This window comes from Ptiloglossa arizonensis, chromosome 12 (assembly GCF_051014685.1).
Source record: "Ptiloglossa arizonensis isolate GNS036 chromosome 12, iyPtiAriz1_principal, whole genome shotgun sequence".
Lineage (NCBI taxonomy): Eukaryota > Metazoa > Arthropoda > Insecta > Hymenoptera > Colletidae > Ptiloglossa > Ptiloglossa arizonensis.
The window spans coordinates 13,488,998-13,502,382 of NC_135059.1; the positions used below are offsets into that span (position 1 = coordinate 13,488,998).

Here is a 13,385-nt window from a genome sequence, read left to right on the forward strand (position 1 = left end):
ACAACAGAAGAGATTTTTATTTAAAAAATTATTAGTTGCAAATACAATATTCTTCACTATTCGTACAATCTGAAAACATTTATCTTATTATGGAATAATATTGCACATAATGTCGTTGTTCACAATGATAACTGCAATTAAACTAAATAAATTTAAATGTATCCTGTATATTTAATGAAATATTAAAGATAATACTATATATCTTGATCGATAATCGAAATACTGAAACTACTGAATTATTTTATCAATTTAAACAGACCTAACCCAGCAACACAGGATAATACCTATAAAAGCATATTGGTATGGTAATAGTTTGTTATAAAGAAATTTTGTTCCTCATGAGGGTCGCGAGAAGAAATTTTTAAAATAATAACTATTAACTTATTTAAACAGTGTTAAATGGCACCCAATAACTAGGCGATTGGTCCAATCGTACAATTGGATTTTAACTATATATTTTTCACTATGTATGTAGGTATATCTAAATTATATATTTTCAAGTAATGCTTTATTTTTGATGCTCATATGGAGCACACTCCCTGTATTCTTGTTTTTCTGACTTATTAACTGACTCGTGGGTTTTTCTCGATGAATCAAAGCTGATGCTTCAGTTACTATTTGATTGCAGTTCTTGGACTTGAAGTGGCAACGTGAATTAGTTCGAAGACATACGTATCACTACTGTTTACGTAATTATAACGAGTCCATTGAGTTAAGATGAAAATGTGTCACCGATCAATTAATAATACCGTCACAAAGATACAGTGACGAATATAAAATTGTTTATTAAGACGAAAAATTAGTTCCTATTTGCAGTTTAGTCAGTTCACTTCTAATTTAATAATACTAATTGAAGCTCAATTATTGAAAACTTATCCGTGAAATAGATCTGTTCATTACCACTTATATAAGTGGCTAGTAACAATTTCTATCAACAAAAAATTAAGATATCCTCTTTTCTGAATTTGCCAGGAGACTGGGGTGATTCGTGGAGAAACTTTAAATTTGGTAATTAATTTCAAACTTTTACTTCAGCTCATTGTAACTCCTAATTGTTTGTCTGAAAAATCAGAGACTTTTAAGGTAGCATAAATTAATTTTTATGAATGATAGGTTTATCATTATTCGAATATATTGCCAGGAAAGTTGAATTTTTACAAAAATGTTTAATTATTTGAAGTTGGTCATTATTATATCATAGAATTTTTCTTGGTTAATTAAAACTGATTAAATTGTAAAATTTACAATTGTTAACGTTTCTTTGATAGAACGTATTTAAAATTGTCAGTACGATTCGGTTTATTTGAACAATGAAAATTATAAACAGTTTCGTAAGAAATAATTTACAACTAGTCTAGACATAACAGACGTGTGCACATATGTAAAAATATAGAATATGCTCGAGGTGGAGGGAAGCAAAATATCTTAGATTATTTATCACAAAACGTGATTCATTGAAATTCTCTTCTTTCGTTAATTATGCTAATTCTAGTAGAAACACTATTCCTGTACAATTAAGAAAATTGAACTCTTCTTTAATAAATATGCCTAAATTAAATATATCAGAAGAGATCCTACTGAAGGATTTTAAATTCGATTAGAAAATTATTAGAAGTTTTATTTATTCTAGCTTAAGAAGCATCTTCTCTAATAAATGTTCGGTATTATACAAATGTTTCAAAAATAATTGAAATACTAAAGCTACTAAATTAAAGTATATATTATTTCAATTTAAGCATAACAAAATTCTTACCTTTTTCACAACAAAATTTCTTTCACAAATAATAGTAAAATACCACTTTAAGTTTGCAGTCAAGTACCTCACAAACTCCATGCATTGACTTCACAAAAACACCTTTACATTGTCTGAACCAACTTGGTAATAAACAAAAATTTCGACCGATCTCTATTCGTATTTTATTATTAGTCCAATCGATTACTTATTTTTCAATGTCACTGGTTAAAGGATTAATACGTTTCCTATTTGTTATATTTTATTAAATTTTATTCACACAATCACGCAGAAACGAGGCAGATGAACAGTTTCCTTCAAAACTTGTACGTTACTTGAATATACAATACAAAATTTTGTATTCTACAAGGTCAAGAAGACGAGAACGCAAAATAAAAGTGGAAGAGAGAATCTCAAGGAAATAAACAAGGAATAAATGCGGGAAAAATAAATGTATTATATCATAGATTGATGAAGATTTATAATACCCTTACAATTATCTCTAGTTTATCTTACTTTATCAATGCCAACAAGATGTACTCTTTTATAAAACTTATATTATACAAAGGATTGTAATAATACTTTCTGGTCTATACAAGGTACAAATAATGTATAGTACAACAATTAGACAAATAAGGGAGAATGATATAATAAGCAGAGTTGTCGAAATAGAAATAAATAGAAATCTTGCATAGAAATTATTTATTAAATGAATTATAATATTACAAACACACAATTGCATAATTACAAAAGAACATCTACAATTGTACATTCTTTCTTTGATGATGAATTTTGTAATAGATATTAAGTATACATTTAGTACAATTGTTTCTTTGAGGTCACCCCAAACTATCTGAAACAATTAAGAGGAACATATTGGATTGTAATAGCAACGTAATTTTACATTTGTCCGTTAATTTGGTGAAACTTGTGAGAAACGGCAATTCAGTAACATAGTCAATTAATCGATCAACCAAGAGTAAACAATCACACGGAAACCCTGTCTTTCGGAGGCCAAAGGCTACGAAGACATTCGACACCTTGTTCCAGATGGATTAATTTCTTGATGGATTAATTGGCAGTTGGCAAACACGACGTGGAAAACGACGAATGAGTTTCGTTGAAAAAATAATTAAAAAGAGCCCATACCACCGATCGAAGCGCAGACCACAGACAAATTGAAACTGGTTTCAACTGACCGCCGGTAGTTTTATCTGGGCTAGTCGGTACTCTTCAGAAGCACCTTGGACCGTCCTTCTTTCTCAACAGACTTCGGTCAAAGATGTAAAAGTACGCGTACCATTAACGTAATCCTTGAATACTCAACTGATACAATGAAAATATGTTTATTGGACCACAAATAAATTATTCAACGGCAGATGGATTATGCAACCTATCAGCCGTTGAAATTGAAATGCAGAAAACTGTTGCAGATCTCTTGACCTTTTTAAGTAGCAATAAAATTAGTAACATTTGTAATAACGCGCAACATTCGGAACACAGTTGACAACAATAATGAAAAAATAAGGTATAGCCATAATTACAATTGAAAACTTTAAGAGGAATTTGTCCACTAAATACCATCATCTTAATTCGTTCTATCATTTACAAGCATAAATTCTCGTTTCTCTCGCTTAATTGTACCGCCCTTAATTTTAATTACTGGATTCATTATCAAGATGAATATAAACTAGAAATAAAGAACCACTCGTGCTACTGTACATCTTTCACACGCACACACGCACACACACACACACGCGCGCGCGCACGTAGATTGCTTTATTAACCCCTGGTGTATTGTACACCGAGTGCATGCGTGAGATATTAATAGATTGATTTCTGATTTCAAGGTCTTTAAATATCAGGTTCTTAAATGCATAAACATATACATACAGCATAAAAAGGAGACAATTGTTACAATGTTCTTTCGTAATTAAATACCCATCGCATTCAAACATACTGAGTGAAGCACGAAAATTTGAATATTGTACACAATCTCGCTTTATTTGGCAATGAAAAGACATTCCAAACTGAAAGAGCACACAGTGAATGAGTTACCTTCACCACATACTGACTAACAAACAATAAAATTATACTTTTACTAAACGAGTCTGAAACCAGATGTGTTTTGAAAATTCTTATATCTTGAATATATGTTGACATAAAAATAGAAGAATGAAAATGGCAGTTTAGAACAATATATGGAAAACAAGAATTTGCCGCATGAGGTAGCCATCGAAAATCGATACTTAATCGTTGCGACGTTTTTGTTTTTACGGTAAAAAACGACCTATAGCAACATTCTGCAGGAACAATCAGTTGACATAAAAGCACCATAACATATACGATCTTAGATCACAGAGATTTCCAAAGTATGGATTGTGACACCGTAGTAGGTTGCGTTAAATATTACAATACAAAAATAGTTTAAATGTTCGGTAGGATAATTCTATATTGTACTCCATAAGCTCCGTTATTTATATGTTAACTAAGTATATTCGATACAAAATTTTCTTTTTAAAATATCCATTACAAGCGAGTAGATCGCGAAAAATTAGCGTTTTTGAATTAAGTATCGGCCGATAAAAGTTTAGGTAACTCTGTTATGTATATCATATACAAACAATTTTAATCCTATTTGGTCTGTTATTAGCACAAAAACTAATTTCTAAATGTCTGCAGATACAAAATTCTTCTAAAATGTACAACAAATAAAAAATAATTCTTTTTTCCCTAATCCTAAATAAAATTGAAAATAAAAACAGAATTAAAATAAGAACGAAAATATTCTAAATAATTTCATCTTTCTTTTTTAAGTATTAATCACTTTTCCCAAAAAAGGATCAGTGTCACAGTTTCCTCTTGTATTTCGTACAACGAAATATATGAATCTAGAGTTAATATATTCCCTCGATCGTAAATACAAAATGTCTAAAATATAAAATGTGACAAACATTGAAAATTATATTATATTTTCGTAATAGAAATATCATCCCCATTCTCTACCTCCTTAGACTTATTAATAGTAAAAATGTACTTCCTCTGTCCAGAGACATCCTTTGATAATTCGCATTCATTTATTCCTAAAGTTCCCAATTGTCTACGACGAATACGATTTCCTATTATAGGAAAGAATAGGTTGGGATCCTGCACAACCTCTTGTTTCTTACATAGCATATTTAAGCAGTAACTCAGTAAAAGTCCTATAATGAACGTCATCCCAAATCCAATTGGGGCATACCACATGTATGAAATCCGATATAAGTAGAAGTAAGACGAGTTGTCTTTACTCCTAAGGAGAAAGAAAAGAATTAATTTTGTTTTACTGAAAAACTGAACTTATCATTATGATAGTGAAGAAATATTATCTTAACAATCCCTGTGAATTTGTTTTATTATGGAAGCGTTTTGAAGTTATATTCTCACTTACTGTGCCAACTGTGTAACTTGCTGTAAAGTAGAAATAGTCGCGTTTGCAACACAACCATCAATAGACACAGGCAATCTTGGTGGACTTGGTCTAGGTTGTCCAAAAGCAATCCAGAACAAGAATGCTAAAGATATAACAGTACTTGTTACAGATCCAATTTCTGTTGCTGTTTCGGTACCCATGCCCAAGGTAAAAAGGCCCAAAAGTGGACCACCTGCTACACCAAATATCGTGAGACTGACCTACAATAACAAAATAGTTTAATTTAAAAAAAATAGAGTAAGAATACTTTAATTTTTACTTATTACATCAATTTTGATGCTCTTTACTCAAACTCTTGTTACCTGCAAAACACCACCCAATAATTGAGCTAAGAATGCCAAAGCAATGGAAATAATACCAAATATGAAAGCAAGTAATTTGGCTAGAGTTGTTGAAGTTGTAACAGAAAACTCACTGCCACGATGTTTCCTATAGAGAGGTTTCAAATAGTCCTCTAATGTTACAGCTGCTAAAGAATTTAAAGCTGCTGAAATAGTGCTGAGTCCAGCACTAAAAATACCTGAGGAAGAAACATAATAGCGAGTAAAGATATCTTACTTAATATCCATTCACATACTTTATTAATACAATAAACATAAATTAACATTCAGAATTGTTCACAAATTGCTGTAGTTCGATATTATGCAATAAAATCATACAAAATATTTAAAATAATTATTGTTAAACTATTATAATATTATAGTCACAAATCTTACCTGATATAAAAAGACCAGATAGACCAGGCTTGTCAGACATAGTGTCCATAACATACAATGGCATTAACATATCAGATGATGATATCCGTTTCTGAGTATAAGGATCACATTTGTAATATTTACTGTATATTGCCAACCCTGAAAAACACGTAGTTATTGAAAGTACTGCTAAAATTGGCCATGATAACCAGAGTGCCTTCCGTGCTGTTTTTATATCTCTAAAATTATTATGATTGTTAATAATGTTATACTTGATGATATTTATATCTTATTAGATATGTCATAATACATACTTCACGGTGTGCAAACGTTGAACTTGAACTTGGTTTACACCATATAGTGATAAATATGTACATAAACCTCCAATAATAAGCGACCACCAAGTGTGTCGCACTGTAGGGTCTATAGAAATACTATAAAAATGTATCCTCAGTTTTTAAATAAAATAAAGATATTTTTTAAGTATTTTCTTAAACTGTAAAATAAAATACCTGTCAAATTCGACTCTTTTGCCATCTACTGCTATTTGCCAAATTTCTCCTAATCCTCCAACTTCTTTAGCAGCTGTGCCAATAATAACAAAGACCGCAACAAACATAAGTAACCCTTGAAATACATCTGTTATTAAAACAGCTTTAATACCACCTATACTTGAATATAAGGCACAAGCAAGACCAATAATAATAATACTGCCAGTTTTAGAAATTCCTGTTGTGGCTTCCAATGCCAAAGAAGGTGCATAAAGAACAATGCCAGAGTACAAAATCAATTGAATCCAATATACAAAACTAGCTGTCATCCTAGCTCTTACTCCAAAACGTTTCTCTAAGTACTAGAAAAATACAATTTTTAAATATTTCAAAGGCTGTACATATTATAATTTATGCTAGTTTTATTTAGGTTTTTTATTATACTAACCTCGTAAACGCTTGTTGTTTGGAGTTTGAAAAATACTGGTAAAAATCCATAACAAACAATGGAAGTTCCTATAAAGTATGATATATTGATTACTACAAACTGTGTTCCATATGTATAGTTTTCAGCAGAAACACCTAATAATGTGATAGCAGACATAAAAGACACTACTAGTGCTATTGCAACAGTTACTGTATTCATTGATCTACTGGCATTAAAATATTCCTGTTAAATATACAGTTTTAACATTATTACAATTTAATACAGAGAGTAATTTATGTACATTATTAAAGGAATTTAATAAAGAATCATGTTTTATATAGATTGCTGAAATAAATACCTCCATAGTTTTTTGACGTCCACCAGTGAATCGATAATAAATACCTATACTTATACTTATAAATAATGTAGCTGCTATGACCAGGTAATCCTCCCATTGTAGCGCACCCATTTTTTCTATACGATTACTCTATCAGTGAATCTATAATGATTTGTTTATTAAGAATCCATGTAAATATTTGCACATAAACTGATAAATATATTTCAAATCTTCTATCTAAATTTATTAGAAGAAACTAAGTGACCTGCTATATTTGAATGAGCATTATATTTTAAACAAAAAATGTATATCAATTGTATATCAATATGATCTATATTAATCTTTAACCGTGTTCACCTGTCTTTCACTTTTACATTTACTTTTTTATTCTAGTCAGTTTTCGTATTTACATGATCAAATTACCACGTGGTGGTCCATCACTTAATAAAAATTCAAATCTAATTTTCGAAATGTTTCAAATTGTTTCAAGACTAAGAAAATTCGAACTGCATCAAATCTGAGCTGAATTTTGTTCAACATCGAAATTTTGATCCGCGTGGTACTTTATATATCTTGATTTGTTTCAAAATCTGATGCTTGTGCAACAGCGTTGAACGGAAAAAGGGATACTAACATAAATAAAAAGATAAAGAGAACGAATTCGTGATCAAAATTGTACATAGTCAGCAACCTACAGAGATAAAAGGCTTGTCGATTCAGAATGATGGGTTAGTTACTTTTCATTCCATTTCTTGTCATTTTTTTTATTTACTTCAATAAATATGCAATTAATACACGTCAAGTTAAAATTTTAAACATTGCAAATTTTTTAAGATTTTATAAAATTCTAAAATCTTTTCTAGTAATTGTAACATCGTCTAAACCAACTTGCCCCGATTCTAATAGTAATTATGCGCTTAGCGCAAAATCAAAATTTAGTTATATTTTTCCCAACAAAATAATTTCGCATTTTATAAAATTTAATTCTAATTATCCGTTATTAAACCTAAAAAATAAATTTTACGAAATTTTAAACGATAATTCAAAATAAATTATATTGTAAGATGAAAACAATTAGATAATTTAAAATTAATCTATACATAAATCGTAAGTGCGCAGAAGTAAGCATCTATCTATACATATATACTCTCTTTCACTCTCTCTATTTCTCTTTGTATGTCACGCACGCGTGACTGTGTTCTGCGTGTACGCTTCTTTGTTTAAAATATAACAAATTAAACGAAACGCGAAAATGAAAAAGACGGCGATGTATAGGCAAAGAAGGTTTAACCCTCAATGTCCCTGATAATAGACCAGTTGGCTTGGTGATTATTAATATTCTTTACGACGTTCCATATCTTTATAGAGTACACGAAGCAATATTTGCTAACATCATTCATTAAGATTAAAATTTATAATGTTAACATTAAGACAATTGCAGACATTGTACACGTTTAGACTTAACAGTTATTAATTATATCAAAAAGTCTGTTCAATTATTGATAATAGACTCGGAGAAACAGGAGTGTCATCTGTGTCATGTATAAGAGAGTGAATTAATTCCAATCACTGATAAAGCAAATCAAGGATTGCGCAAAATATTGTAAAAACAAAAGTAATTCACAAAATCTAATTTTTCTTTCAAAGAGAATGTATTTTGTGTCATTAAGTAACAAATATGTGATTTCAGTAATAATCCATAAAAACTATTGAACTTTTCTCATAAAAAAAATAATTTATCATCGTTTCGTGTTCATTATTTTTATTAAATGATAACTCGACATATTGTAAATTACATAGATCCATTTCGCTCATATTGTTAACAATAAAGTTACACTTTATAGGCTATAATTTTCTAATTCCATACAATCGCGGTCTGCACAATATCATCCGTGACTGTACAGTTTATAATAATTAAAGTCGCGTTTCTCTATGCACTACACTTATAAAATCACTATAATTAATTCCACGTGTATAGTAGTTCTACCGAGAGGCAATATCGAGTGATCGCCATGTAAGGACAATAACCATGGTGCTGACTTACCGGAACAAGCGTTGTGATGTTCTTCATCGATTCGACTCAATACAACTGGCAGAAACGTTTTACCATGGCCTCTGACCATCGTTAATAGGTTCAAAAACTTTACCGCTATCACGTGGACACGAGGATACAAGGAAAGAAGCAATAGTAGAGACAAAAGATTCTAACCGTGCAAAGCACATTTCTTACCACAAAAAAAAAACACTGTACGTTTCCCGAAAATATATTTAATTAAATTCAATATATTTTTTGTACGCTGTATGACCCATCTAAAACTGATAATTTATATCCAGAAAACACCACTTATATGTATATCATTTGAATGTACCTTGAGAAATTCATTGCATTTATTATCTGAACGATATCTACGTTACAGGCCCGCAGAAATAGTCGTTTAGTGTCCTTCACTTTAAGTCTTTTACCTTTATTAAGCAAACGCAAGACAACGATTGCGTGCTTGTGAGATAGTCGTTAATTATGTACACAGTTGTAAACCGATCCCTCACTCGCAAAATTTCATAAATTAATACCATTTTTAAAGAATTTTATGTTTTTTTTTTATGAATATTACTTCTTTAAACACTATAAAGGTTTTTTTTTCAAATAACAGTTTCAATACAAACGAAAAAACGGTTTTTAATGTAAAATTAATAAAATTTAACGAACTAACCAATATAATGACTTATTTACTGACAATCTTTATCAACTATTTGTACGCAAGATCGAGAACTTGGAACTTTAGTAAATAATTTTTTACAATTTTCTAATATCTATATTTGTATCACGTCAAAAGCAATACTATTATGTAAATTGTATTGATAATACAAATCAAGTGTTAAGAACTTTTTTAAAAGTTAACAATTGGCGTGTTACATATCACGTAAGAAACTGAAGTATTAACATTCAATGACGATAGTTTTATGAAATGTACAATAATGAATTTATTCATTAGAAGATAAAATATAAATTCTCAATTAGTAGTAAACATATTATAAAATTATAATATCGATATATGTAATATTTGTCGATATATGTAAGTACAGAACATATTCAATGCAAAGTTCTCATGTATCATTTTTTTACTTTATTGTAAAATAAAAGATGAGTAAACATATTTACTTTATGTAAAGCTTATATAACGCATAATCAGCACTCCATTTACGTCTCAAACGATTTTTATTCGATTTATTACAAACTCAATGAGTTTAATTCGAGTTTGAATTTAGAAAAAGTATATAACTGAAGTGTGCATATCAAATAATGTCTAGTTCTAAAAATTCAAGTTTTGAAATATATATAATTTGGTATCATACTTCCAACTATTAAGTATGATTTACTATTTCTTAAGTAAAAGGATAAATTAGAAGTTTTATCCTTAACATAATATTGAAAATATCGGTAGAATATGATGATACCGGTAGAGATAATAATGGTAATGCTTATAAAATCGTTTAAAATGTAAATTTTATTTTTAAAAAACGGTTCGACAATAGGAAAGTAATCGTTTCTATAATGATATTGAACAGAATAAATAACACTGAAATTTATTAAGATATTACTATTTTCATTATAGCTGATAAATAATCCGTTTTTTGGAAATTACCATTTAGAAATGGATAAGTTCATTACTGATAATCGAGTTTTCGTGATTCGATACGTCGACTTATTTGAAATGGCGGATTGCAATGAAAAATGTGCGAGTGATTGTTCGTTTGACTACAGTGAAGATAAACAAAAAGGCGTGTGTTTAATTAAACAAGAGTAAGTAATCATTATCATACTTGTGAAAATTGTTCACTCACTAGAATTATTGTCATTTGAAATGGCCATGTATTTCCTAACCTCAAATGGCAGATATCGCGTGGCTTTCTGTCACCAGAAATTTACTAGTAATAATACTTTTCGTATAACGAGATATAATTTTATTTCAATTTTTTAAAAATAAATTTTATATGATATTTACGAATAACTGAAAATAAATATAATAGATAAACCTTTCCTAACCATGCTAAATTTGTAGGTATATCCTTGAAGATCATGTAAGACTTCTAAGTGAAGAGTGTTTAACAGAAAGTGATAAAGAAAAGGTTTCAACCACTACAACTAACTCAGGTGAAGATGTACCTGTGTTGAATGAACCACCAAATAAAAAATTTAAACATGACAATAAAAAGGAAAAACTCAGAGGTCAAAATAAAGCTAGACCAGCTCCATTCAAAGCACAGCGTGAGTTGAATCTGTGTCCATGGATAGCAGACCAAGCAGTAGGTGAACCTGAAAAAAGATGTGATAATAAACGATGCACATTTCTACATAACAGAATTGAATATTTGCAAATAAAGCCAGATGACATTGGCACAGAATGTTATCTTTTTAATTTGACTGGAAAATGTCCTAGGGGTGCTGCCTGTAGAATGGGTTCTAAGCATTTAACAGTAGATGGTTTAAATATTGTTGACAAAGTAAAAGAAGAAGAGTTTAAAAAAAGACCACCTTCCACTAAAAACCACATTACAAAAAGCCTTAAAATACAATTGAGAAAGCATAAGTATAATTTTACTAAAGCTGAGAAAATTGTTAAAGCAAATGAGCCATCAACGAAAAAACTTGGCACAGAAACTACTACAGAAAGTGATCAGTCTTTGAATATAGATAAATCAGAAATAAAAAATGGTTCTGTTTCAGATATTTCTGTTTCAGAATCTAATAATGGAACTTTCGAAATGCATGATACAAAAAAAAGAATTGGTCCGGTTGAGAACTATGATTTAATAAAACGTAGAAATGCAGAGAAAAAGAAGATTGATTGGAAGAATAAAATATTACTTAGTCCTCTAACCACAGTAGGCAATTTGCCTTTTAGAAGAATTTGCAAAGAGTATGGTGCTGATATAACTTGTGGAGAAATGGCTCTGGCACCAAGAATATTGAAAGGAGCTCATGAAGAATGGGCACTTGTGAAAAGGCATGAATCAGAGAACATCTTTGGTGTGCAATTGTGTGGTAATAACCCAGGAGTGTTAACAAGGTGTGCACAATTATTGACTGAAGAAATTGATGTTGATTTTATCGATTTGAACTTGGCTTGTCCCATAGATTTAATTTACAGACAAGGAGGTGGCAGTGGTATGCTTAATCGATTAAATGTCCTAGAAACTGTTGTAAAGTCTGTTAGTCAAGTCATGAATATACCTTTAACTGTAAAAACTAGGACAGGTGTTTACATAGATAAACCTATTGCGCATAATCTAATGCCAAAGTTCCATGAGTGGGGTGTATCCATGATTACTGTGAGTAAGTTAATTAAATTTTTTAATTGGTATTGTATAATTACAATAGAAAACATTGAAACATATTAATAATAAGTTGTATGTTATTAGGTTCATGGACGATCTCGTGAACAAAGATATACAAAGTTTGCTGACTGGGAATACATAGAAAAATGCGCGAAAGCAGCCCAGCCTACACCAGTATTTGGAAATGGCGATATTTTGTCGTATGACGACTATCAAAAGATTCAGGACACATATACCAATGTGAGTGGTATTACTATAGGTCGTGGTGCTTTAATAAAACCATGGATATTTACGGAAATAAAAGAAAAAAAATTGATAGATGTATCAAGCAAAGAAAGATTTGATATGTTAAAGAAGTATGCAATTTATGGGCTTGAACATTGGGGCTCGGATACTCGTGGCGTCGAAACGACAAGGAGATTTATGTTAGAATGGATATCCTTTTTACATAGGTAAGCTATTATATTCTAAACACTAAGACAAATTTTGCTTATGCAAATTCTACTTTTATTTAGATATATTCCTATTGGTATTTTGGAGAGACCTCCTCAAAGAATTAACGAGAGGCCACCATTTTATCGAGGTCGTGATGACATGGAAACGCTCATGGCTAGTTCAAACTGTGCAGACTGGATCAAATTATCGTAGGAAAATTTTGATTTATTGTTGTATTGGTATAAATATTGTTATCGTTTTAAACATTGCTTTTATTTTCAGGGAAATGTTACTGGGAAACGTGCCTGAGGGATTCCACTTTTTACCAAAACACAAGGCGAATTCGTGGAAGTAACTGGAAATAATAGTGTACAGCAAATTGTCACGAAAACAGAATACTTTTATATCGCAATTTTTAAAAATAAACAGCCATCAGATGAAATAAGTGTTTTAGGTGAA

General features: G+C 30.2%; 2 protein-coding genes across 20 annotated transcripts; one reads left to right on the top strand and one right to left on the bottom strand.

Moving 5' to 3' along the window:
• Positions 1-3,062: 3,062 nt before the first annotated feature.
• LOC143153326 (putative sodium-dependent multivitamin transporter) lies at positions 3,063-9,327 on the bottom strand. 16 transcript variants are annotated; one of them, XM_076324382.1, is made up of 10 exons: positions 7,512-7,769; positions 7,176-7,316; positions 6,839-7,060; positions 6,412-6,752; positions 6,214-6,333; positions 5,921-6,138; positions 5,620-5,724; positions 5,507-5,532; positions 5,163-5,404; positions 3,063-5,024 (listed from the first exon to the last, which is right to left on the bottom strand). In XM_076324382.1, the coding sequence occupies exons 2-10, from the start codon at positions 7,284-7,286 to the stop codon at positions 4,700-4,702; spliced, it is 1,710 nt and encodes a 569-aa protein (XP_076180497.1). In that variant the 5' UTR covers positions 7,287-7,316; positions 7,512-7,769; the 3' UTR covers positions 3,063-4,699. The 16 variants fall into 16 exon arrangements, with proteins under 16 accessions (XP_076180497.1, XP_076180501.1, XP_076180491.1 ...); XM_076324386.1 differs by lacking the exon at positions 7,512-7,769 and adding an exon at positions 9,199-9,327 and having other exon boundaries at positions 5,507-5,724; positions 6,839-6,906; XM_076324376.1 differs by lacking the exon at positions 7,512-7,769 and adding an exon at positions 9,199-9,327 and having other exon boundaries at positions 5,507-5,724.
• Dus3 (Dihydrouridine synthase 3) lies at positions 7,613-13,371 on the top strand. Of its 4 annotated transcripts, none has more exons than XM_076324360.1 (7): positions 7,613-7,882; positions 9,133-9,401; positions 10,769-10,956; positions 11,216-12,485; positions 12,576-12,943; positions 13,007-13,135; positions 13,209-13,371. In XM_076324360.1, exons 3-7 carry the CDS (start codon positions 10,808-10,810, stop codon positions 13,279-13,281), a joined length of 1,989 nt encoding a protein of 662 aa, XP_076180475.1. In that variant the 5' UTR covers positions 7,613-7,882; positions 9,133-9,401; positions 10,769-10,807; the 3' UTR covers positions 13,282-13,371. The 4 variants fall into 4 exon arrangements, with proteins under 4 accessions (XP_076180475.1, XP_076180473.1, XP_076180474.1 ...); XM_076324358.1 differs by lacking the exon at positions 7,613-7,882 and adding an exon at positions 8,273-8,479; XM_076324359.1 differs by lacking the exon at positions 7,613-7,882 and adding an exon at positions 8,274-8,479 and having other exon boundaries at positions 10,806-10,956.
• The last annotated feature ends 14 nt before the right edge of the window (positions 13,372-13,385 follow it).